The following is a 25,038-nucleotide window of genomic DNA, read 5'->3' on the forward strand; positions in this document are numbered from 1 at the left end:
CAACCCTTAACCTAAATCCAACGCGCCGACGGTCGTGATGTTCTGCAATTTGAGAAACCCTGATCTAATTTAATGCGTCGTTCATCCGCAAAACATTCGTTATTATTTCGTGCGCGAATGCTCGCTGCAGACGAGATCGCCAACGAGATACTCGTTTATTCTTAATAAAGGCAAATTCTATGGAAGAAAAAAAAAAATGGCTAACCGTGGCACGGTTTTCTACCAGCGAATTTATAAATACCGTTGCGCGCCGCGTAGAGTTGTCTAGTCCCTCGGGTGGTATATGAGACTGCTAGAAAAAAATTTGGACTGTTCTGTAGCTGAAAGTTATCGCGAAAAAAAAACAAAACCAGGAATAGGGGATAAACTGGCGTTCCTCTCCTTTGTTCCTCTGTTTTTTGGGGCGGACTTAAAATGATGCAAGGAATAGAAGAATAATTAAATTAGAGACTTCATATTTTCAAAATATAGCATGATCTATTCTTAACGATTATCTATATTTTTGCTAATAAAATGTATGCGTGGTTGCACTTGCGAAGAAATGTGGCCCTCTTTGGCTTCGTCTCTGTTGATCATTGTTCCCCGCATAATCTTCGTCCATTTCTCTTTGTCCCTGTGCATCTTGAACGTACTCAGAAATTTTCGTCGTGTACTTAACTCCGCAAAGGAACAATCCGTCCAGTTTCCATCCCTTAAACTACGTACACGGTCAAACTTTCCCTCGGACGAATCGAATTTAACTTTCCGCACCAGCGGTGGTAACTACTTTTGTTACTCGTTCGCTAACAACTTCGTTACAAGCTCGACTGCGAGGTGCGCCACGACAGTCTGCTCGAAAGTTCAGCTCAATGAAAAGACGAGTTAACTATTGATTCTATACAACCATTGAATGTGGGTGGGCGAGGGGTGGCTGGGGCCAACGTTGTCGCGTACTTATTTTATAACGAATACCCTCGCGAAAGAACAATAGAGAGCTCGGTTACTCCACGAGCCCTTCAGGAGGGAGAAGAGGGAGGGAGGAATGATGTATTAACACTATACGATCAATTGATTCTAAGAGAACCAAACCCAATTTTATAGAAAATCTCTACAATAAATATTTGTTAATATCAGACTCTAGTAATTAATTTGGTCGATGCTATTTCAGAAGCGTTGACTGGCGTACACCATTATTGCACGATGAATTTAAATTAAATAAGGCTACAACAAACGTTAAAGAAGTCTGTTACGAACATTTTTAAACCCATCCAGATGCTAACCGTTAAATATGTAACAATACCATAAAAGACTCGTATAACGAAACGATAATTTTAATTGCCGATCGTGGCTACCACGTTTCTCTCTCTCTAAAAATTCCCAAGTTTCACGATAACACGGTGTACCGTACCTTTTCCGTATGCAAAATTACTTTTTTCATAAGGATAGGGGAGAATTCATTTACACAGCGCGAGGAAAAATTCGCGGGCGTGGGAAGATAGGAATATGAGGTACCCGTTTTGTTTTTGCGCCTAGCGAGCTACGGAATAGTCGTGCGTGAGGAAATAAGACTAAAAACTGCCGAGAATTTCGTGTGAAATGTACCGCATAAATATGTGTAGGCTTCGTGGTACCGTTTACTTTTTAATTCTTTCCCGAAGGAGGTCAACGTGGAATACGTTTACGGGCAGCGTTCTTTTTCGAGGAAATCGATCGTGAAAATTCTTGACGCTGGTCACTGACCAACTGTCAGTGTCTGCAGTCACAAACACAAGTAGAAATAGCAAATATTAGTCGGACGCGAGTGGTGTTCACGGGGTATCTTTCAAGTCATTTTTCCTTAAAAAGAACTATTGCGAGAAAAAATGTTATTCCACATTTACGATTCATTTTTACAAGAAAAATAACCCTAGGTCTGAATTCCTAAAAAGTAATGCCCCGTTATCTAGATAAAATTGTTTATATGCAGAGTAGGCGCTCCGAGAATCTATTCAGAGAATCCCTTGAGTGTTAATAATAACAAGTAATCCTTCGTCATTATAATTTGGACAAAGAGAAGTAAGAACATTGTCCATCGTGATTTTTCTTCGATAAAAGTGAGAACATCACCATCGTGTTTCCCCATCGCGCGACCTGGACACATTAAATACCATCTACCTGAAGAGAGTCAACAGCGTCCTCGTGTCTCAGATTTCCAATTACTCTTTCCTTCGACATTGTCGGACTCGACGCTGAAAGCGTGTCCGTATCTGTGCACACGTAACCGAAGCACCCTTTCGAGGGGCTCAGTTATTTTTGATGGCTTTAATCAGAAACAAAGAAGCGAGGAGCCGTCACCATCGCGGTTGTGTCTTTTTCTCATTAACGGCGCTGCGAGCCGTGTATCACCCGATCCCCCTCGCCAATCCTCCTGACCTTTCGTTTTTCTTAGTCGCCCATTGTTCCTCCTTTCGCTACTATTTATGTTTTCTTTTCATTAACGGCCAACCGCGGCAGTTTCGTTATTTCAGCCACGCTCTCCTTTCGCGTGCTTCGTCCACTTCAACGATACCAGTTTTCCTTCGACCATCGACACGTTATCGTCGAGACGCGGACAATCGAAAAGTCACCGCCGGCCAATTAAATGATCTTTCGATCGCTCGAAACGATGATACAAAACGACGACAACATCGACGGATTGACAAATCGTAATGGACGTGGACGATATTAAAAAGAATGGAAATGCGCCGGATTTGTCCCGCGTTCCCTGTTTATTCTTTCCAATATCCTGGTGTAATGCAAACACGCATCGGAACAGGGAGCTGGCCATACGCGAGATCACGTTGCAGTCGGAAATTTACATTTTTTTTCTTTTTTTTTTTGTAGCATGCGATATCGATTTGCCCCAACGATGGGGGGGGGGTCGACAACTCGGTACGGATGCATTGAAATGTTCGAGAGTTCGACGTTTTCCATTTTGGAAAGATGACTGTTATTACAGCGAACCCTGTCAGATTTTCGCATGAAAATCGCGTGGGTAATCGTATGAAATATTATTTGAAAAAATACCGTCGTGCATTCTCATGATTTGTTTTGTACGAGGAAATATGTTTCGCGTCGTAAATATATATATATATCAATCCTCTGAATATTTCCGGCTTTGAACGCAAGATTCTCACGATACAATTATAGTTGCCTAGTATGTTACAGTTTCTCAGAAATATATTGATCTATTATGAGATTCAACGCAAAGCTGAGATTCATTCAGTCAGTCCCATAAATATTCGTACCCTCTATGTCTATTAAAGAAAGTCTAAATGATATGATGTTTGATGTTCCCATATAACTCGTGAAAATGGCAATCTATATTACTAAGCACGCCTTGAAAAGAGTGGTAACGGCAGCGAAGTACATTTTTCCCGGAGTTGTTACATTTATAAACCGTATGAAAATCAATATACCCACGGTTAAATTTAATACGTGTACTCATTAATAAATGAAAGCCACGCGGAGGTCAGTGTTGGTGGGTTTCTGCCTTCAAAAGACACTTGAAAAGAATTTTAATTAAAGAAAATAGAAAATTCTTTGAAATTTCTCTGAAAGAAATAATACGATAATACTGGTCGCTATTAACCTTTCATTTGCTGTCTAAAGCACACCTGGCGGCTATGACCCGAATTTACTTATGCACTCGTTATAATTAGACTACGGATTTTATGCATTTTTAGCGTACATTAATATAGAAAACGTACTAAAAAAAATATACATAATACATTTCGTTTTGCACAAGTACGTATACGTTTTAGTCACGTTTAGCATGTATTCGCCATATCAGCTCGCGTCATAAACATTATAATAAAAATTCGTATTTAAATCGACTTTTCCCGTTGCCTATTTATGCATCGATACAAAACGAAATTTCCACGGTGTCCTTCGTTGTATTCGAAAACTTGCCGGGTACGTTGCGTTCGCTTTGTCGAGAATAAATTGGGGAAATGCGCGTTCGAACGAGTGCGAATCGAAAAAACGTTCGCGTAAAACGAGAAATAATTCTCCCTCTGAATGCGACGCGACAATATCGTGAAAAGTAATTTCCTATTTCGTCGAGTGGCGTTTTTCGATTCGCAAAGTCGATCGCGGGAGAGCAGAGAATAAACGGTGTATGAAAAATGACGGAAGAACTTACCGTAACCGGTTTTGGCGGCCAAATTGAGCTTGCACTCGTGTCGCGTCGCGTAAACGTAAGGCTGCGGCTCGTCCGGACACCAGGGCACCGACGGTCCGCAAACGCATTTTCCGGTCGACAACGTATTTCCGTTCTCTTCCGTGATCGCCTCAGAGACCAAGTTGCATCCCGGTTCCGACATTGCCGGCCCGTGCGGGCAGTGCCTCCTCCATCTGCCCGGAATCTCTGTAAAAATTCCACGTCCACATCAGCCTAACCGAATAATCAACCCTTTTGATACTCCAACCCTCTCGAGCACCACTCGACGTCGAATACTTCAGAAATTTATTAAATGCTTCGCGTCGATTATTTTACACAATTGAGTGTGTAAGCCTAACTAAAGTAAAGAATGCGTTATCTGATCTCAACAAACGTTACGTGTTAAAATAGTGAGAAGTTCGTGAAAATTAACACAAAACAGACTAAATTCTCAGAATTTACATTTAACGAGCCGCGAATTTATTGTACATTGCGTTAGTGTAACGTTCCATCTAGGTCATTATCCACCAAAAAACGCAACTTTCCAAAATTTCTAACACAGACCCTCTTTTAGACATCCCGTCGACTAATCTCCCCGAGAGCAACTATTTTTGTTTCGATCGCGAGTGGAATCCGAACCCCCAGCAGTGAGTTTTCTCTTCGAGGCCGATTTAATCGTGAATTCCACGTTGGCGTTGGCTTTTCCCCGATGCGGCGCGATATTCCAAAGGAAAGAATGCCCCGTAACGACCACGGAATCCAAGAAAATACGAGCTGGCCGGATGTTTGAGGTGAATTCTCACGGGGCTACCATCGATACGGGAAAGTCTGCGCCATTACGCGGTTCTCCGACATCGGTAAACAGAGCATGTACAGCGTACGTCAGATCGAGCTAAGGCTTCTATCGCGCTCGGGAGAATATAATGTGGTCTCCCAACGACACTCCGCGCGCGCTCTAACGACAAATTCGTATTCAATTACCCGGCGTGGATAGCGATCTCATCGAGGACTACGCGAATAGTTAGGACACGTTGCAATTTCAGGGGCAAACCGTGGCGATCGAATTACCGTATACAAGGGTCGCGTATATTAGACGAAACAATAGGGGCATCTAGAATTTGCACTGTCCGAGTGTCAGACAGGGAGGTCGTTTCCGTGACGACTTAAGCGGCCGTATGTTGATATCCGGTTGCCTTCATCGTATTACCACCAACGATCGTATTAATGCCAACGAGCGCTTAGATAACGTAGATCTAGATTATCGGGTTTATCCTGTGGTCCACGTATTGTTTCGGATGATAATGCGTTCTCCCTTGGCTAACACGGTCACCTGCTTCGACCTCCGTTCTGAATATCTGATTGCATTGTTTCTCGATCAATTTATTCTGGACTATCTAAAGAAACTGGAAAATAGGAATTAAGTAGGCTAAAACTTAAACTTCGGGTGTATAGAAGAAGGACCTATGTTACGAATGTAATATTGTCCAGAAATAAGGAAAAACTGGTGGTATCGATTAACAATATCCTGAGCTTGTTAATTTAACTATCTCAAAAAAGAAGAATATCGTCGAACTATAATATAATCACGCTTTCATGTTTCTGAATCGACTTGCTTCCCTCTTAATAATGTACTAGCACGCTCTGTAATAAATACGTGTTCCAAGGTTAAAGACAAACAGTCTACTTCGCCAGTGTCCACATAACTTTGACCTGGCCCTATACATGTTGTCGGAACGACCTGGAAAACTGTCCTCCGCTTTTATAGAGTGGAAGGAAAGAAATAGGAAGGGAAGAATTATTTGTTACAGAGGCGGATGTAAGCTCGCTGGTGCAACTTCCGGACAGGAGATACCGAGCGTCCCGTCCAAGCATGGGCTGCCTGGATCGATAAGTTTAATAATCCACAGTCGAGCGCCCCAGAAATCGAATTTGCCAATTGGTTTGCCGATCGACCTTCCGCGCTGAACCAAACCGTGAACGCGAATTCATTTCGAGTTAATGGTCTGAATGCGCTTCCGGCTAATTGGCCGTGGTTCGTCGGGTACATGCCAAGGGAGCTTCACTGCGCCAGCTTTTCCATCAAGAACACGCCAAATCCTACTTGCTCAAACACGAGAACCTCTGAATAAATTATTCAGATGTAAGTATAAATATCATCTTGTAAGAGAGAAATTTGGAATCGATAAGAACGGATGGAGAAAACATTGAATCGATTTATTTTGTTCCTTCCTTTATTAAGATAAGGCGAATTTTACTCGAATCACTTTTATAATTTTCGATTTTATTTATCGCGATACAAATTTTCAATTGAAAATATTTAACTAATTAAAAAATAAAACAAAGATAAAATAAAAATAAATGTTTATGTTTCTATTGCGTTCGTTGTAACGAAAAACACGATAACTGACTGTTAGCATTTATTTATAAAAGCGAGATGAAATTGTTCCTAACTTCTCGAAATTTGAATCCTCTCGGATTAGTGTATTGCTTTCACATCCAACTTCCGTTGTGGACGTGGCTGCTGTTCGTTTGGAATTTTATTGCGTTGGCGCGACTAAAATAATACTCACGGTGTTGACAATATCAATAAATTCTACGTATTCGATTTACTAAAGAAAACAGGAAAACGTGATGAATTCGCGAAACTGTTAACGAACATACTGATGATGCGGATCGAAAATATAGATGACTGAAATCATCTATAGAAGCATCGCAATGATGCAAACTTGATCGCTTTCATGAAAATTAAATTCACATACGAACTACACATTCGATATGTGTGCAATCAAATTTGGATCCGATCATTCAAGTTAATTTCTTACGAGTCGACCACGAATTTTCGTGGAAATTCGAACTTTTACAGACACGAAAAAAATAATCGGACCTGTGTCTCACTTTCTAAACATGTTTCACATATTTTCCATTGGAGAAACATTTTCATGCGCTTAACCATACTTATATCATGCTTATGAGAGTCCCATTATAAATGTCGAAAACAGTAATAAGACCAAGAAATAAACAGCATCCATTTCTTTCGCCATAAATAATAAAATCAATTCGTTTATTCCACAATTCTTCGGGGCCTCGTTCTCACGCGCCATTTATCGCTATTATCGTTCCCAGTGGACTGTATTTATATTACCGACGCGTTTAAGAGAACTCGCCCCGTTTATAATCATAGTAATAACAGTAATAACTTTGCCGGTAAATTTGCGAAACGCAAAGTTCGTTAATGCGCTTTCACTCACGGGTAACAACGTCTAGAGTGCGCAGTTCAGTTTTCCCGTAGATTATATCCACGTTGTTTCCGACTTCGTAAACGCGAAATTCGAAAAGCCCCGTGCAAATCGAATTATAAAGCGCTGGCTGCGCGACCATTACTCCGAAAAGGGTGCGTTTCACCGCCCTTTATAATCGTACGTCGAATTTACGAACACGCGAACCTCGTCCCGGAAACGTCGCTCGCGAAACAGGCACGAGGTTGATTTTTACATTCACCGATGAATTTGTATATTTTTATTTCGTTCCGGGCGTCCCGCTAGCGAACGTACAACGCGGAAATTGCACCTCTCGGGACGCATTCGCCGCGGTTATTAAATTTCAGACGTCTACATGCTGGGTAGGCCGAGGAAGCCTTATTTGGACCATTTCCTAGATTAAAGTGCATTGAAAAAAAACAGTGGAAGGTTCGTTAGAAATATTATTGAATTTGTGAAAGCCTGGTGATCGTAGGGTTAGGTCTGACATTTTCGTAAGTCTATTAATTTCTGTGCTTTGAGAAAGCGTTACTACCGTGTCTCTTTTGCTAATACTCCTTTGTGAATTGTGTTAGACGAACGTTTCTCATCGTTTTGAGGGGTCTCAATGAGTCTGTTTTATTTCCTCAACGTGGTATTTCAGGAAAAATTCTTTCGTACCCGTGCACGGTAACTGTGTTCATTAGTCTAATTTTGGTATCACGTAACACGAATTCAGAGTTTCTCGTCGAACACTCCACCCTTTCGCCGTTGGCCCCGTGAATCGATTATATGCAAATTCGCTTGCCGATCAAATATTTTATCCCCCCATTGTTTTCGATAATCGACGTTCCACTGTATGGTTAAAATTAATACGATAATGTCTATTATCGCGTGTGTTTTCAACGCTGCTGATACATGGTCAACTTTAACGTTGGGAGGCACTACGGTTCGCTTGTTACGCAGCGAATCTAATCTTCAGAGGTTTTCACGTTATATCGAAACCACTCAGCTGATAGGTTTGCAAAAAAATAAAATCTATGAGCTTGACGACGAGCGATGGGTCGATTTTTAAATCGGACAGGTTTCACGTGGATGTGGTTTTGTTCTTAACTTATACCAAACGTTTTGCAATCTATCTGAAGCAATCTATCTTCAAGAAGCCTTTAAATTTACGCAATCTTTAAATCATACAATAGTATCATTCTTTTGAGAAACCTCTTCACCCAAGCAGAGAGTCTTTCAAAACCTTCGAAGCCTTTTGTTAAATTGCGCTACTAAAGCGAATTTTATTTGGACTTCCTCGTTTCGAATCAGAAAGGTACTCGACCGACACGCTAAAATCAATGGTTAAATACAATCATGGTCGCGGAATCCGATTTGCACGAAACACGGGGAAAAATGCGCGACACGACGCGCTCGGAACAATGCTGTTTCGGAGACAACGGAATGCAGATTCCCCAGTTAGGAAGTAAATGGCGTTATGAAAAATAACAGCTCCGCCAGACACTAAGCAAATTACACGCGCGAAACGAGAGGCGAGTTAATCAGTCCGCGCACGTTTACCGACCGAATCGTGTGGACGAGTCGTCGACGGAAAACCACGCCTGAATTTTTTGCAAGTACGTTGGCGATGAGGGAAAAAAAAAGGGGGGAACGCGACATCAGAACGCGCCCAGTCGACAGCTATTTGTTTTCCCAGCCGACGTGCGCGTCCGTAACAATTAAACGAACCGGGAAACTGGAACTACGCTTTCTCATTACTTGCCACGCGAACGATGATCGATGACCTCGAGACAATTACGAGCCGCGGTTTATTATTGTTTGTTCGCGGAACCGAAGCGAAGAGGATTTCGCCAAACCGTGGACAGGCGCGGGATTCTTATCCAGCGTGTAGAAATTTCGAGCAAAAGGTAAACCGGCGAGATAAGTTATTCTCGTGATAAAAATTTCAATCTAAATTTTTAAATGAAACAGGCTGGATGATTATTGTTGGTGCGAATTGTATCAATTCGAGTTAATTGTTGAATTGTAAACGCGTGGAAAACGTGTGTGCATCGTGCATGTCCAATTACGAAAGGCGTAAATTTTGATCCGTGTTTGCTCGAACAATATTGTAATACTTATTGTTGAAATAATATAGAAATGTGTACATTTTTCCTTCGTTTGATTTATTCATCACGTTTTTCTATTGGATTCGTTAAAATCGCTTTTTGTTTTCCGATTGAGTAGATTCATTCGTAACACTTACGCATATATTTAATTAATAACGCAGATCGATCTTCGATGGAAGTCTTAATTCATTCCTAACGGATAACAGATCAAAATCATCCATGGTGGATGGAAACATCTTTCCAATTATTTATCTAGACACGGCGAGGATTTGGTGGACAGAAGGAATCCATATATCACTTACCGAGCCCGCTGAAAATTCTCAATTATTTTCGATCCAGTTTCCCCATCCCCTCGAAATAAGTTATTTACCCGGGGAATGGAAGTATGTTTGACGGATTCCGCGTATACCTATCCAGTCTTCGATGAAACTAACAAAAAAAAAAAAAAAAAAAAGGCTGGGATAGCGAAACGAGCACGTACCGGATTGTAAATATTCTGTTTCGATATCTCCACTCGAGGCACGACGGGAAACTAGAAAATCTGAAATCAAATTGATCAGAGGTCGTTGGAACGTTTCGCGAAAATAGGAGCACAGGGCGAACCTGGAAGTCGGTTGATTCACAAATGCCGCTCGGCCGCGGGCTCTATCTATTCTTATTTTTACGATTGCGTTGTAAATTAAATCACGAACTTTCCAGGAATACCCAGCGAGTAGCTGGACGTGCACAACTAATAATGCAAAGGCTCGTAAGAAATTCAAGAAAGTGCGCCACCGTCGGCGTCGTTGGTGGGAATCGCAGGAACGACCCTTCTCTGAAAATTAAATCTGGCTTCGCTTTCGGCTCGATTTGCGAAAAGGTCGCGGATGCAGAGAGACACAGGGACGCGGAAATACATAATAATCGAGTATTCGTTACGCGACGATGAAAACGGGTCGATTGATCGTGCCAAGGTAGAGCCAGCCGATTCCATTCGATGCGTGGCTGCTGCAGAGCGACTCTCGCCGGAGATCATGAATGTTTCAAGAGGACCGCGCACGCGGGGGATACGTTTCATTTGGAAATCTCTATTTTTCCATGCACCGAGAACACCGATCGAAGAAAACTCGGCTTGTCTCTGCGATATACGTTAACGTCGATGCCGATGGAAATTATAGCAAACTCGTGGGAGGCAACGGATGGATCTCGAAACGAACATTCAAGGATATAACGAGCCCTGTTAATCTTTAATATTCCACAAATCCGTCGGGTGATAATTCGTCTAGAGCCGGCTCAAAGTTACGACGAATACGTGGAAAGTTTCAGCGCGCTCCACGCCCAGGCTCGGTTTTATCGTCGAGCCTAATTCTCTCCAAACTTCGAGAGTTATTCTCTTTGCGAGCGACCGCGGCGCATCCTAATTAACCCCCCAAATTGAATCTCGCGCACTGCTTAGTACGTTTTAACGGTCACCGTGTCGACTTTCCGGATCCGGAAACGCGCGCCATAATTATTCCATAAGTGTAAAACATAATTCACTGTGATTTTTTATTCTATTAATATCAGACATCGTCTACCGTTTACTCTTCGTTTAAAATATTTCTTACTTTAATAAAATAACTTTGTCGCCCGAAGCAACTAATATTTCAATTAACTCCTAATTTTCATCTCTCCAAAACTTCACCCCAATAGCATTAAAGAAATCTGATTAAATTAAACGATCGGTTTGATATTTTCAAGTAAATATTTCATTATAAATATATACGTGTATAAGCTCATTCGTATACATATTTATAATGAAAAATTCATTTGGTAATATCGAAACTACCATTTAATTTAGTTGAATTATCTTCACATTGTTTTGATACTAATTCGAAACGCGCGTATTCGAGTGCAAACGCATTTCGCCCATCCCTGTCTTTCGCTGCGCGCTGAAAATCACAGTTAACCCGTGTTTGTTTTTCGTCGATCGGTATCCCATCAGATTTAAAATCCCCCAAATCCATACGTCGCATTCGGGTCATCGGCGTCCGTCCATCGATGTTATAACATCGTGTAACCCTCCCCCGCTTTGGAACTTCTCGTTACCCACCGATTCGCGTAATGTCACGAATCGCGCACCACTCGTCGCGACATCCTCGTGCACATCCAAACACGGACCTGTGTAATAACACGGGGTCCCAACGGGTAGCGTGAAATAAAGCGAGTAATCGATTGCAGCCGCCCACGGGCGGACGGTTGCCCGAAGACCTCGCCAGGATGCCCGATGAATCCTTCGCTCAACAATGGAAACACTGATTAACACGTTGATCGTCAAGATAATTCTAGTAAAAATCTCTGCGTGGTTAAAATTTTGTTTAGAGACAATTGGAAACCTAGCATTTTTCATGGTAGGGATTTTTTAACCTCGCCATATTCATAAACAGTATTCAGATTCATTTTCTTCGATATCGTGGCTATGGAATTATTTTTTTTAATTCGTTAATAAAAGGCGCGGCAGCTAAGGTGTTAACGCGTACTTCTTACGCAAAGTGAACTTTTGAAATAAGAGACTAGTTCGACAAGTGTCGCCAGGAATAGCGGCGAAAGCGTTGGTGATAATCGTGCGATATTAAGAAGAAATTATAAATCGATCAGCTCCTTGTTATGAGAGCTCTTTCGACGAATAACATCGTTCCAAGCAGAAAGGATGCATGCGGAAAGTTTAACGTTGATTGGCTTCACAGTTTCCTCGACGGAGTAATCGTCAAAAAATCCTGCTTTATGGGGCTCTAAAGTAAAAGCCGCCTAACTACCCTGCCACTCGAACCGTGAAAGCTGAAATATATTTCCACTTTCCTTGGGAAGCTACCGCATCGCGAATAATAGCGGACTCCGCGCTGGTGAACGTAGCAACCTGCGGTCGCGTTTCCTCGACCGCCATCGGTTGTAACGGTATCTAGGTTTATTCGTCTCGCGATCTTCTACCCTTAACGATCGCCAGCTCGAACCAGGTAGATACACCTTTGGCGAAACCTTATTAGCGTGTTCTACCGATCGCACCGATGAACAAATATTGTACGCCCAAAGTACACCACGGACATTATCTCCTCTGTAAGCTTCCTGTGATGTGGAGGGTATTTAAAAAACAAAGTTTACAGGCTTTGAGGATAAACTAGCCAACGCGTGGCGTGCCGTTAACGGGCTTCTATTTTTGAAAAATAACGGGTCCTTTTTGCTGGGTTATTTATTCAGATATTTATCAGGGGAATTTGCGAGGCGACTAAAAATATTGTAATCTGTTCTGCGAGTGATTTAATTTTAAAGTAAACTTTTAAGTGCGTGCTTCGAAAATTGTTGGTTTATTTCTTTAAAACATGATTCGCCTGATGGTCTCGTATTACAGACACTTTAAGAGAACCCAGAATGCGGAGGGAGGAAATTATTTGAATATTTTTACTCTACTAACTAATTGAACTCCCTCTTTTTTCAGGGTAGGACGCGTTCGAAAAAGTTTGGAGAGCACTGATATAGTGGTGAAAGCTCTCAGTCACATAACGCTCTATCCCGAGTATGTTTCAGCCGCATATTGCATTTTTCCCCTAACCTGACTTCTACTAACCTAATTTGTAAGTATATATGATATAAAAACTGTCGAAAGCAACCCAATAGTACTCTGGAAAGCTAAACACGATACTATATCCTTACTCAACTTTTAAGTATTTTCAACTATCATCCTCGAAAAAAAAAAGTGAACGTCAAAATAAATACAATAATTGAGATGAAAATTGGATCGTTCTATCAATATTGCTACTACATAAATATAATGCCATTTCCAAGAAGCTACGACACCACTCGAAAGCATTCCTAAACCCACGTTCCCTTGTACAACATTTTTCCTCCACCAATGCTTCAAAGACACCCGGTATAAGAATTTAATTAAATCCATCGAGCGAGTCAGGCTATCGCGTAAAAAATTCAGCCAGCTATGCGAACCAAACGAGCAACGAAACGCGAAATCGCGGCGATGAAATTTGTTTACCCACCCCCCGTCCGCCCCCTTTTTCCAGGTAAATATTTAAAATGCGAAATAACGCTGAAAATTATGCGGGCGTAAAGGCATGACACATACGATGTATTCCTGGATTAAGTATCGCAGCACACCTCCAAACCGAAATGTATTCGCGGTACCACCCCTTCTCCCTGGACGATAGGGTTGCTCGGCGGTGTAATGAAAATGCTTCGGTGGTTAACGCGGTTGCATTGGTAAACTCGAACGACGCATTTGTTTTAAAACACTTTATTTTTATTCGTTCATGACTGTTACGCGTGTCGTTTTGATTTTCAACTTGATTTGGAGATTGCGAAGGGAGGTACGAGGTTGTTCGTTGTGGCTTCAACCTGTAAAATTGCGAATTTATCGGATAACTCCATACAAAACTTTTTATGGGACAAATATAAGTATTTATACGGCAATAATGCACAAGTAGTCCTATAAATATTCGTACACTTTGTGCTTATGGATTTCATGTTTCCAAATAAATTTTTCATTATATATACACAAGTGTAAAGTTTATACATATTTATAACGAAACATACAAACATTCAAAACAAGGAACTTATCATTTAATTTAGACGAACTTCTTTAATAGACATAGAGGGTACGAATATTTATGAGACTGACTATATATTTATTCCATTTCGATATAAATATTTTGATGTAAGCTTGAAGCTTGAACAATGTTTCTTTTAAAAAAGAATCGAATTGTTTCAAGAAGTCTATCGGTGAAGGATCCTATGAATAAGGCCAACCTACCGATATTTATTTATTCCTCGTAAGACGTTGTTCCCCGCATAACCAACAAATGCTCCCTTTTGTCAAGAACCCCCACAAGAAGCAACCAATATCGAACAATTTCGTAAAAGCTTCAAGTACGGTTCCCTTAGTCCCCCAAGTCTCCCCGAATTCTTTTCCATAAAGAAAGCACCGATATTTATGGAAACCTTTATCGGGAGCCTTTGTACCGCGTGGAATGATAATGATCTTCTAAAGTAAGGGTTGAAAGCCATTTCATAGCTGTGGTTTCGCAAGACGGAATAAGGTTAGTTAGATTTCTTTCGCGATGGCCAGCCATGGGAAAATACGTTCGACGTAACGAGCACGAGGGTGTATCGGACTTTCTATGCTCGAACGAAATCGCGGGCAGCGGTGATCTATGGGTTTTCGCGATCGTGCATTCGTTCCTATAGAATTCGCAGGGCGCTGTAGATACTCGCGGCGAAGCGTTGCATAGGAATGCCATCCAGCAGCGTGCTCGCTTACGGGCCATTCTCAAGATTTGTTACTTGACGTTGAGAAACTGGCCTCTACCCTTGCGCTTCGCGTGCAAGCCCTGGCCAGCTTTCCAACCGACAATCGACATACACAGAACGAAAGTATTGCCACGGTGTACACAAACATTTGCGACTATTTACCTGTCTATAAATCATTATTCGCGATATTTCACTTGCGCGTGTACACGAACAGGGTCAGATATAAAACAAACGTGCGTGAAAACTAGGTGAACAACCATTTTACGCTTGGACAGGAATTTAATCTCATTTTCAAGCTTCAACCCTTCGCAGAAAATAAGTAAAACACTCGTATCTAATTCCCCTTCAAGAACAAGATACACTCGGAAATCAGGAATCGGTATTCCACCGAAGGACATCCTCCATTCACTGGAAAAGGGGTTTCCACCCCGTGGAAATTGGACACGTACTTTTGTTAATCTCGATACGTGCTACTTTCGTTGCGATACGATCGCTCCGAGACCCCTAAACCGCAAACGGACAAAGGCGCGCGTCTTTTCACCACCTGGGAAAGTTATTAGCTAAGCGAGTATCAAAGGTGCGAGCGCCGTTCCCTGCTACGGAGTCGAAATTCACGAGAATAGAGACTCGAGCTGCATTCGCGAGCTGCTTTCTCGTAATGTACAATCTGAATGACCTCGGTTGTTTAGTAATCGGGTTACCAAGGTACAATGTTACCGTTCGCGGGTCGCTTTTAACGCAAACTCCTCCATGCGACCGGGGTAAATGCAAATTGACGCGTAAGCGGATTCGAGCGCCGAATCAACGCCTGGCTCGGCAAAATCGCGCATCGATCGAACTGCTCCGACAAAGGGATGCTTGTTTCTTAACAGGGTGCAGATATCCCTTTTCTTGTTTAACATTTGTGTCGAGCAAGGGTGTATACGAACACGAAGGCTTCGTGGTGTAGTGTAATTACACATTATCGACCCGAAAAGCAAAACCTCCAAGTTTCTCTTGTGTTCCAACTACTCGTATTTTGGCATTACGTAAACCGTCGCCGCAAAACGCGTTGTGTCTCGCTTCGAAATACCGCGATAGCATTTACGGTGGTGGCCTTTCTTCGGCTATTCATAAACGAAACCCCGTCGAACGTACTCGCGAGTGTTCGGTTACCAACACCGTGGACTACGAATTACGTACTCGAGAACGCATTAGGGACGGGCAGACTGATCGCGATAAGGAACGCAAGTCATTTATTGTACGGGAACACAGAGCGTTAACCCATTGTTAGTCCAAACGATCCAGCGTTCTCTCGCGATGGACGTGGAGCCGTTATCACGGAACGCGCCGCGCAACGTGAAAGCCAAGCTTTTATCACGATCGGAATCGCGCGCCTCGACGTTTGACGTCTGTCATTTACGCGGTCGTTGTCCATTTCCTTTGCGCTGGGAATAAATGAAACGCGACTGTCGCTGGGAAAGTTGAGGAGAAGGGGGAGGAGGGCCTGGAAAAGACGTCCATGCCTCTGAAATTAGGTTATTACAGGGACGACGCGAATCACTGGGATCCTAGAACAACCACATTTGTCTGGGGATGATGGTCACTTAATCGCTGCAGCCCGGTTAACAAGAATTCTGGGACGCGCTGGGTTGGTACACCGATCTGCGCACATGTGTGTGTGTGTGTAGTAAACAGTCGTGTCACGACTTTACGAGAAAGATCTAATAGGAACGGCTCGTGTTAATATTTGCAGTGCATTCACGCCTCGCTCGGTGAGATTAGAGAACCAGGCAATCAGCCATAACGCTTGGAAGTGTGCTCGTTGGTGTATTCGAAACAATTACTTCGTAGAATGTAGCTCGAACAAGCATCCGGTCCTCTGTACAACGAGCACGCTAAAATATTAATCGGCCAAAATTTTATAGCGTTTCCGTAAAAGTAAACATTGTTTACACCGCGAAGCGAAACGCACGATGTGCTATAGGTACTGCGTCAAAGAACGGAGCTGCGGAGGGAAGTTGGCGAACCTAACTTTGCCTATGCATCACAAACTTGTAAACATTAAATTATCATGTACACGCGTGTTACCATCAACTCGAGCGAGGTTAGATTCGCTATAAAGGAGCAATCAACGTACAGTCGCGACTCCGTCGACAATGCGCGGGCATGGAATAAAACCTCGATTAACGGAGTAATTGGGGAAAAGGGGTTCCTGTAAAATTCCAACATTCGTAAAATAGCTTCTGTCCCAACGGTGCACGAAGTCTCGTCCGCGGGCCAATCCGGTTCTTCCATCAAATTTTCTTATCCCTCTGAAATAAAGTTAAAAGCAAATTCGAAAAATCTATGGGAAAAACGCGATGATTTCGTTTCGTACAAAGTCTCGAGCATTTTTCGCAGACTCGAGGCTGAACCGCCAATATTCATTTGAACGATATATATGAACAATTAACTAAACGTTCGTCGAAATTTAAATCACTGTTTGAAAACAAAAATTAACCCCCGCAACCTTCCTAGACCACCCGTCACCTCGAGTTCAGATGACGGGGATGACTATGTGACAAAACAGAAGGGAGAAACGGTGACACTATCCGAGACAGTGGCGCACTGCTTCATTCCGCGGAAAAATCAATGAAACTGGCGCATCGGTTTTTAAATGTACCCCGTCGCTTCCGTTAGCGAGTAATTATGGAGTCGAGTCGTAGTCGAGCGCAGTGAAAAAAAAAAAAGAAGACGAGCGCGCATTAAGGTTGGTTCCACGCCAGAGGGTATTATTCAAATGCGGAGTCGCGTTTTTCTGACGAGCTAATCCAAAATGCGGCATAATTTTGCCTCTCCTAATAGTCGACCACTGCGCGCCGTAATATCGACCCTGGCCAATTTTCGAGCGCAGCCTGCGAGCGTGACATCAAAGAATATTAATTTATCGCGAAAGCAGCTGCTCCAGCGTGTACCCTAGTCGCGAACAAAAGGCGGTAATTATCCGCGGATGAATTTCTTGTTTCGTATATTGCAAGGCGCACGCGGTGCGCGGGTTTCGGGTGGGACCACCTCTTCCTAACAAACTATTCTGTATCGCTAATTTATTGGAAACCGAACGCGTTACCGTATACAAGGAACTGAATTAATATTTACGATATTATGATATGAACTTCTCTTTCATTTTGTAGTTTTTTGCACATTCGAATTTCTTATAAATGAATAAAAATCTCCAGTCTAATAATAATAAAAAGGTGAAATGTATGAGGAACAGCGCGAGGTTTGATGCGAGCTCACTGCTATCTGGACTTGTCTAGAGTTAGAATAATTCTCCCTCTAAGTGACGCGTCCTTATTCGCCTCTTCGTGGCAAAGCAAGATGGCTTACAAGACGAAACGTAAGAACTTATTAAGAGGGTATATATGATAAAAATCGACCGTTTTCGATCCTCTTGGGAGACTTCTGCGACACGTTCCAAACATTTCAAGGCGTGATGCACCTTCTTCTTGAAATGTCAAGCCATCAAACGTGACCCAGCACCTTTTAGATGCAATTCATTCCACATCGAAGAGAGGTAAAAATAGAGGAAACGAAGCGTCAAGTAAAGGTGTCGACTCTGAATACAATGGCACGAAACGTAACTTGCGTGAGGCTATCGTTTCGCAGTGTTCTGCCAAAGGAAAACAAAGGGATCGGTTTCGGTGTGGGTGATCGACCCAGATTCCAGCTTAATTGGCCACGAGAGAACGGTCGTAAAACGGTCGGCAGACTTTGCAGGGAGACGCGGCTGTGCGTGCCATCGTCGGATATTTGATTTCCTGTAAGGCCGCAATAAAATCGCAAGGGTCGCGGCAATAGTTGGCCTGCGGTCGGAGGCAGGGCACGGAGGTCCGCGCTGGAAAGCTCGTTTCGAATCAAATAAACCAAGAATAGTCCGTTCCCAACGACGGCTCCACGTCTGTGGAGGTGAGCGCATGGAGCTGCGGCTGGCTGCGCGCCACGCGTTGGAATATCTGCGAGTGTGTGCACACCCCCCTAGGTATAAACAGTAGTTTGCGTCTGGGTACGACTTGCCTCGCGCAGATACCGCGTTATATGTATTACACGCTTACCGTTTATATAGATTTATACACGGAGTAATGCAGACACACGCCCGGGCGGGATCGCGCGACGGAAAAATATGAGTCGCGCGAGTGGAAATGCACCAACCCCCTGCTCGCACTTCTGCGAGAATATTCTGATTTTATGCCGCGTATATCTCGCGGTTCCGCCATATTTTTTTCAAAACGGTCTCGAAGCACCACGCGACGGTAAATGATAAAACCCCACTCAAAAAGAGAATTCCGCTTTTCTTTCAAATGTGTTCGAGGAATTCTTCGAAAGACACACCCTACACATTCAGAGCTCTCGTATTATGGTTTTCTGTTTATATACAAGGTATACGTGTACTTAATGTAGCCTCAGTTCGACGAATTTTACTTTCGTACTGTTCCGAGTAGACGAGTACTGTGCTTCTTGCAATGTTTACAAACATTGTCAACACGATGATATCCCTTACAACGATTTTACTTTCTTCGTATGCCGAGCCGAGGCTCATCCACGCGTCCTAGATAAACTTTCTAATTTATTCTTTTTCAAAATACAGCGTCGTATGAAAAGATTCTATTCTAAATTTTCGATTCAATTTTTTACGTAGAATCACCATCTGCTCGCTTGTATCACCAGTTACAAGACGCTCTGTATATAATCCTTTGAATAACCCATAGCAAGGCGAATTCGGTTCCTCCTTTGACTTCATCCTCCTCGAGATTTACAACCACTATGCCGCGCGGAAGACGGACGAGTTTCTCGATCTCACTTATGACTTTTTGCTGGATCGCGTCGTTCTCGAGTCGCTTAGGTGAGAGAAACGACCTCAAACGAATTCATCTTTCGAAACGGGCCGACTACCACTTTCGCCGTTCCAGAGGATGTACCGTGTCCTCGCGTTAAGGGCTCCTCCCTGCGCTGCTGCATAAAATATACCGGAAGTGCACGCTCGTGACGCGCGTATGCATCTCCTCGACTCGGAATCGAGGACACCGGGGATTTTTTTCCTCGCGAGGATGGATGAATAACGACGATCGTTGGATCTGCGCGCGACTGCGGGAAAAGAACGATCGAAAGAACGTGAATCGCGAGCACGGTGGGATAAAGAAGAAACTCGCGGAACATGGTTTAAATGGTCTGGCAGTTTCAGATCGGAAAATCGATACTTCCTTTTTGCATGTATTTTTTTTTTTTTTTTTTTACAGATTTGAGCTTTAAAATGATTATTCTGAAAGGGTCGCCATGAAAGTTGCGATATGTTTTATGTCCGAAAAATAATTGAGATTGTGTTGTCGTTGGCTATGCACTCATTTTTTATATGTTTATTCACCTTTTATGGAAATTTATACCGTTCTTCATTTTTGGCTCGTAACCCACTGTTTGCATTTCGTTACGAATTCTATTACATCGCTCCAACTTTTTATTTTACTTTTTTGCTACGAATAAAACTACCCCTAAATTGTACTCGTCCACAATTATTTTTGACACGTCAATTTTCAGCCCCCAAGTACCGAACCACCCCTCGAGTAACAGATTTCGCCTACTCTCGTTCGACAGACCGTTTCACCTGCATCTCGACCCTCTCCAGAGGCCTTCTATACCAAAAGCCTGGCACTCGTTTTTTCAGTCGATAACTTTTACCGATGCAGCTGTCGTCGTTTCCCCGTCCGATCGAAGCCGACGTTTCTCGAGGAGCTCTCTAATTTCCGGGAACAAAGACCAGGAAGAAGTCGGTTATCAGCGGAACGAGATAACGCGGGGCTCTTTCTTTCGTCGCGCCTGTCGTTAACGAACGCTTTCGAAGAAACAAAACTGCCGTTCTCGCAAAGGAAACGCAATCGAAAATAACGACTGGAGACCAGCGATCGCGTCTGTCTTTCTTCGTCCTACATTCGCACGCGTTGCCCGCGCTTTCTTCGAGAATTCTTTCGCGCGATCCACGACGATGAGGGGGGCTTTTCAGAAGCATCCGACGAAACACGATCTCGTGATACCGTTCCATTAACCGCGATCCAGAAATTCTGCTCCACGCGAGGCGCCATTCAGTGGAAATGCTCGCGAATTCGCGAATCATCGCCCGAAACTAATGGGGGGAAATCAAATTCCTCGTTGTTTCGGAAATTCTGATTAAACGAACATCCGCTGAGCGAGTATCTTACTTGAATTACGTCGGGTTTCGGAGCCCTGTGATTATTGGGATGCCTTGGACGAAATTAATCGCGGGGAAACCCCTCGAGCGTTTCGATAATATTCGCAGGATTCATCGGAAAGGGTTAAATTCGGAAAGTCTCGATCCAGGAGGTATTTCGTCTCTTTTTTTCGTCTCTTATAAATTAATTCGTCTCTTTTCGCGAAAAGGATTCCAATTGGCCTCGGTAAAGACTCGACAGTGATTTTTCTATGCGGACGCGAAATAAATTTTCTCAATATTCCCGCTATGAAATATTCTCTGGGAGAAGAAATCATATTCGATATTCCAGTCTTATCGTCCTTGAAATTTGGTTACATCCGTGGATGAGAAGCGATATTCTTTCGAACGAAATGAAATTTCATGTGAAAAGTCTAACTCTTACGAAACATTTATGATAAATATATTTAGTCCTTGTGTTCTTTTAATTTATTTTAATAATATTCAAGGATAGGAAACATGTCGAAAATAAAGTACAAAAAGAACACGGTTTCTTTTGTTTTGAGTTCTGACCGCTAAAATTATTTGATTCCGAATCGATAGTGTTGGATGTGACAGGGAAATAGTAAGCGCAGAGCTTTAAAGTCCCCCGGAACGGAATGTTCCCATTCGGTGTTTGCTCTATGCCTCGCCTGCAGTCATAGTTGTGCTTTCAGCCGTTCTTATCAACGATCCGCGCGATTCGAGGCGAATTGGACAATTTCGAAATGCTAAAATCCGTCACAGCGTTGACATCAATCCCGCGTTCCGGCTCTCAGGAGATGTCGCTTGCTCGTCGCTGCGTAACGATAGTAATATTTATGAAAATCAACCCCCGCGTGTCCCATTCCCCGTGTCGCACCGCTTCGTTAATATCTCCGCATAAATTATACGGGTAATAACACATCGTCGCATAATGTCATCCGGCGCATAAGTGACGCGAGCGAACTATATTTTCCCAAAAACAAGCTCGAACGCTTCGGTTCGGAATAAATAACGCGTAAACGCTACGATACTTTGTTACGGAACGAGGATATTTTATTGACATCACCTATGACGAATGCTGGACCAATAAAGGCGAATATAATATTAAAACATTTCGTCTAGTTAACGAAAGCACGAAGTTTATTCGTTCAATTTGAAACGTTCCTTTTAAACCGAATCTTAATCACAACGACGTATAATAGACAAAGTGATAAAGTAAAATTGCGATAGTCTTCGAATATTAAAGTTACCGTATCTGTTTCACGAAAGATCGTACAGAGAGTAGTATTCGATGCGCGGAGTTAAATTTTTTTCGTCGATTCAACACCCGAAAGAACCAAAAAATTCGTGTCGATTGATATCCGGCGGACGTATTCGCGCGTAAGCCGTGTCAATGGACGATTACATTTATAAATTGGCTAATATCGGGCTACCTGGCGCCACGGTGCGCAACGTGTGCCCGCGCTCGTGCCAGATATAATCGATGTTTATTACTCCGATTTGTATAACGCGCGGCTCGATTAATCTATGATTTATCCGAGCGCAAACGCGCCTGCTCGTGCGTTTTGACGTATGCGGCGCGAGAGTTATCGCCTCGATCGAGTCTATTACTGTCGCTAATAGTCTATTCGGTCGTACATAAGGCAGCAGTGGCGTCAATCTTCTCTAGACAATTTACTATATACATCCTTTGTTTCCTTTTCGGTTGTCGTACCGTCGCTAGATTAGACGGTGTGTTCTACTCATTAGATGGTTAACACTTTAACGTCCTATGGTCTATTAATAGGCTATTTGCTAGGACGACTAAAACTTTGTTATCTATTATTCAGATAACATTTAACGCTCTCATAATTATATAAATTATGATATATTATATAAATATTAATCGAAAATCGATTCTAATAGATCAAGTAAAGACCGAATAGCATTAATGTTGTTAAAATGACAACTATTATTGAATTTAATTATATCGAATCGCTACTGATCGGTAAAGCGTTAATATCGTATTAACCCTTTGCACTCGAGAGGTTTAAATGCTAAAAAAGCATCTCGAGTTGCTGACGGATACCAGAAAAAAAGGCCTCGAGTGCAAAGGGTTAAAATGTAATCGAGTAATCTCTTCTCGTACCTAAACGTTGCTTCGGTGATCGAACGTGTTTGGAAAATACAGGTCGGAGGGGCTCCTTCGATAGATCCGCCCTCAAGTCCTCTTACTCGTAGCACAACGGAGGGGCGAGACGTCCTTCCAAGGGATGAGACTTACGCAATTACACGTCGTACAGAGAAACAGCTTTCCTTTTCTGCCTCGAGTGCCATTCTTTTTTTTCCGAGCGACCACTCACCGATAAAGGTAGCGTACCCTGAATATCGAGGGAAACGTTGGGGTTCGCGGACAAACAGCTAACCGTAAAGGGGGAGGCGATCATTATCTGGCGATAGGACACGAGTAAGAGGGTCCATTGAAACGAGACAAGTCGCTCCCTTGCGATCCCACCGCGGCCAAGGAAGAAGGAGAAGAAAGGGAACGCGAACGAGAAGCGGTGGACGATATCTGAACATTTACGGGCCATTTCCCCGTCGTTGTTCATAATGACGTTATTGCCTTTTGGAGGTTCGCTTGGCCGGAGATGGGCGGGAGATCGTATCTGAATCCGCTAACCACCGACATTATCGGTTTTCGGCTGATGCGTCGCTGGATGTAAATTTGCTGCAATCAGGAAACGCTTGCTGCAAACATTCCAACTATCTGGATGTTTTACTGTCAACGAAAATTTCTACGCTACTCGAGCTGAGGCTCATTCCTTTTCGTTCAGATAACACAGCGATGTACGAGCGACAAGCTCGATATTCGAAGATGCCTGATATATTTTTTTTAATGTACAGGAAATCCTAAAGTTGGAACGACCAATTCTAATTTACTTTACGAACAAAGAATCGTGCACAATTTAATCAAAGTATTTTTATCTGTAAATGTAGTAAATCGACCCTACAGTCAGTTCCGTAAATATTCGTACCCTCTGTCTATTGAATAAATTTGGTTAAATTAAATGGGAATAGAAAATTTAAGATAATGTACGAACGGAAGAAGATAATTTGTAGAGGAGCAACCGAATGGAGGAGTATTTACGACTAGATTCGAGTGGATATTTATGGCGATGTAAGAACGAGAATTGCGAAACCACGATAAATGGAATAATATAAGAGGAAGACAAGTCAAAACGTAATCGGTAAGTACACCTGTAGAATTTATGCCGTTCGGAGATTTGCTTCGATAAATTTGTTCACCGTACAAAGTGAACGTATCGAGTTCACGCGGAGGACCATTTCTTTTGTCGCAAGTAAGGAAAATTGACCTACTTCGTCTAATCGTATCAGCAAACTTCTACGTTTCACGTTCTCCACGATCTTTCTAACTTTTCATCTCTTCCTGGCAAAAGTATTCGCTATATCGTAATCGAGAGCGATTGTACTCAAGAAAATGAAGAAGTCTGCGTGAAAACATCGAACTTCCAATCGCGTAATTACGTCTTTCGACATATTAACCGTATCAATTGTAGCAGAAATGACTCTACGACAGAGAGTTGACGCTGAAGAATGATCATTCCATGATCCAAAAAGATTGCTACTAATATTTCCAGTGCTGACAGTGCTCGACTTTATACAACTCAACGGTCAGAGATTCGTCGAACGATAAAGGAACCTAACCCGTCGCGACTACGCGATGCTGTATCAAGCTCGCGTAACATACGTGGGATTTTATCTCCCGTTCAATTCGAGGTTATTGTCCGTAGGATGTTTAGACGGGGCACGTGTACGTACGTGTATCGTTTAAACGGCTTTTACTTTTAAACTCGATTCCACAATGCTCGCTGTATCGAAAACATTTTTAGACGGATGCTGTCGATAGCTCGTGCCTGTCAGCGCATTCTATTATTCGATGGAGCGCGGGATGAAAGTTGACGTTCTCTTTCGTTTCATCGGGACGAGTGGCACTCCTTCTGCATCGTCGAGCTACGTATCATTTCGCTCTAAATGCATTTCCTTGGCATCGGGTCG

At 42.8% G+C, this 25,038-nt stretch overlaps 1 protein-coding gene across 2 annotated transcripts in view; it reads right to left on the reverse strand.

The window, feature by feature from the left end:
- The window catches only part of LOC128880699 (cysteine-rich motor neuron 1 protein), a 242,119-nt gene that overhangs the window by 194,258 nt on the left and 22,823 nt on the right, over window positions 1-25,038 (reverse strand). For both annotated transcript variants that reach the window (XM_054131050.1, XM_054131040.1), the window contains exon 4: window positions 4,142-4,366. In XM_054131050.1, coding sequence (XP_053987025.1) covers window positions 4,142-4,366 — 225 coding nt within the window. The remainder of the gene's footprint in view (window positions 1-4,141; window positions 4,367-25,038) is intronic.

The sequence above is a fragment of the Hylaeus volcanicus genome, chromosome 1, assembly GCF_026283585.1.
Source record: "Hylaeus volcanicus isolate JK05 chromosome 1, UHH_iyHylVolc1.0_haploid, whole genome shotgun sequence".
NCBI classification, from domain to species: domain Eukaryota; kingdom Metazoa; phylum Arthropoda; class Insecta; order Hymenoptera; family Colletidae; genus Hylaeus; species Hylaeus volcanicus.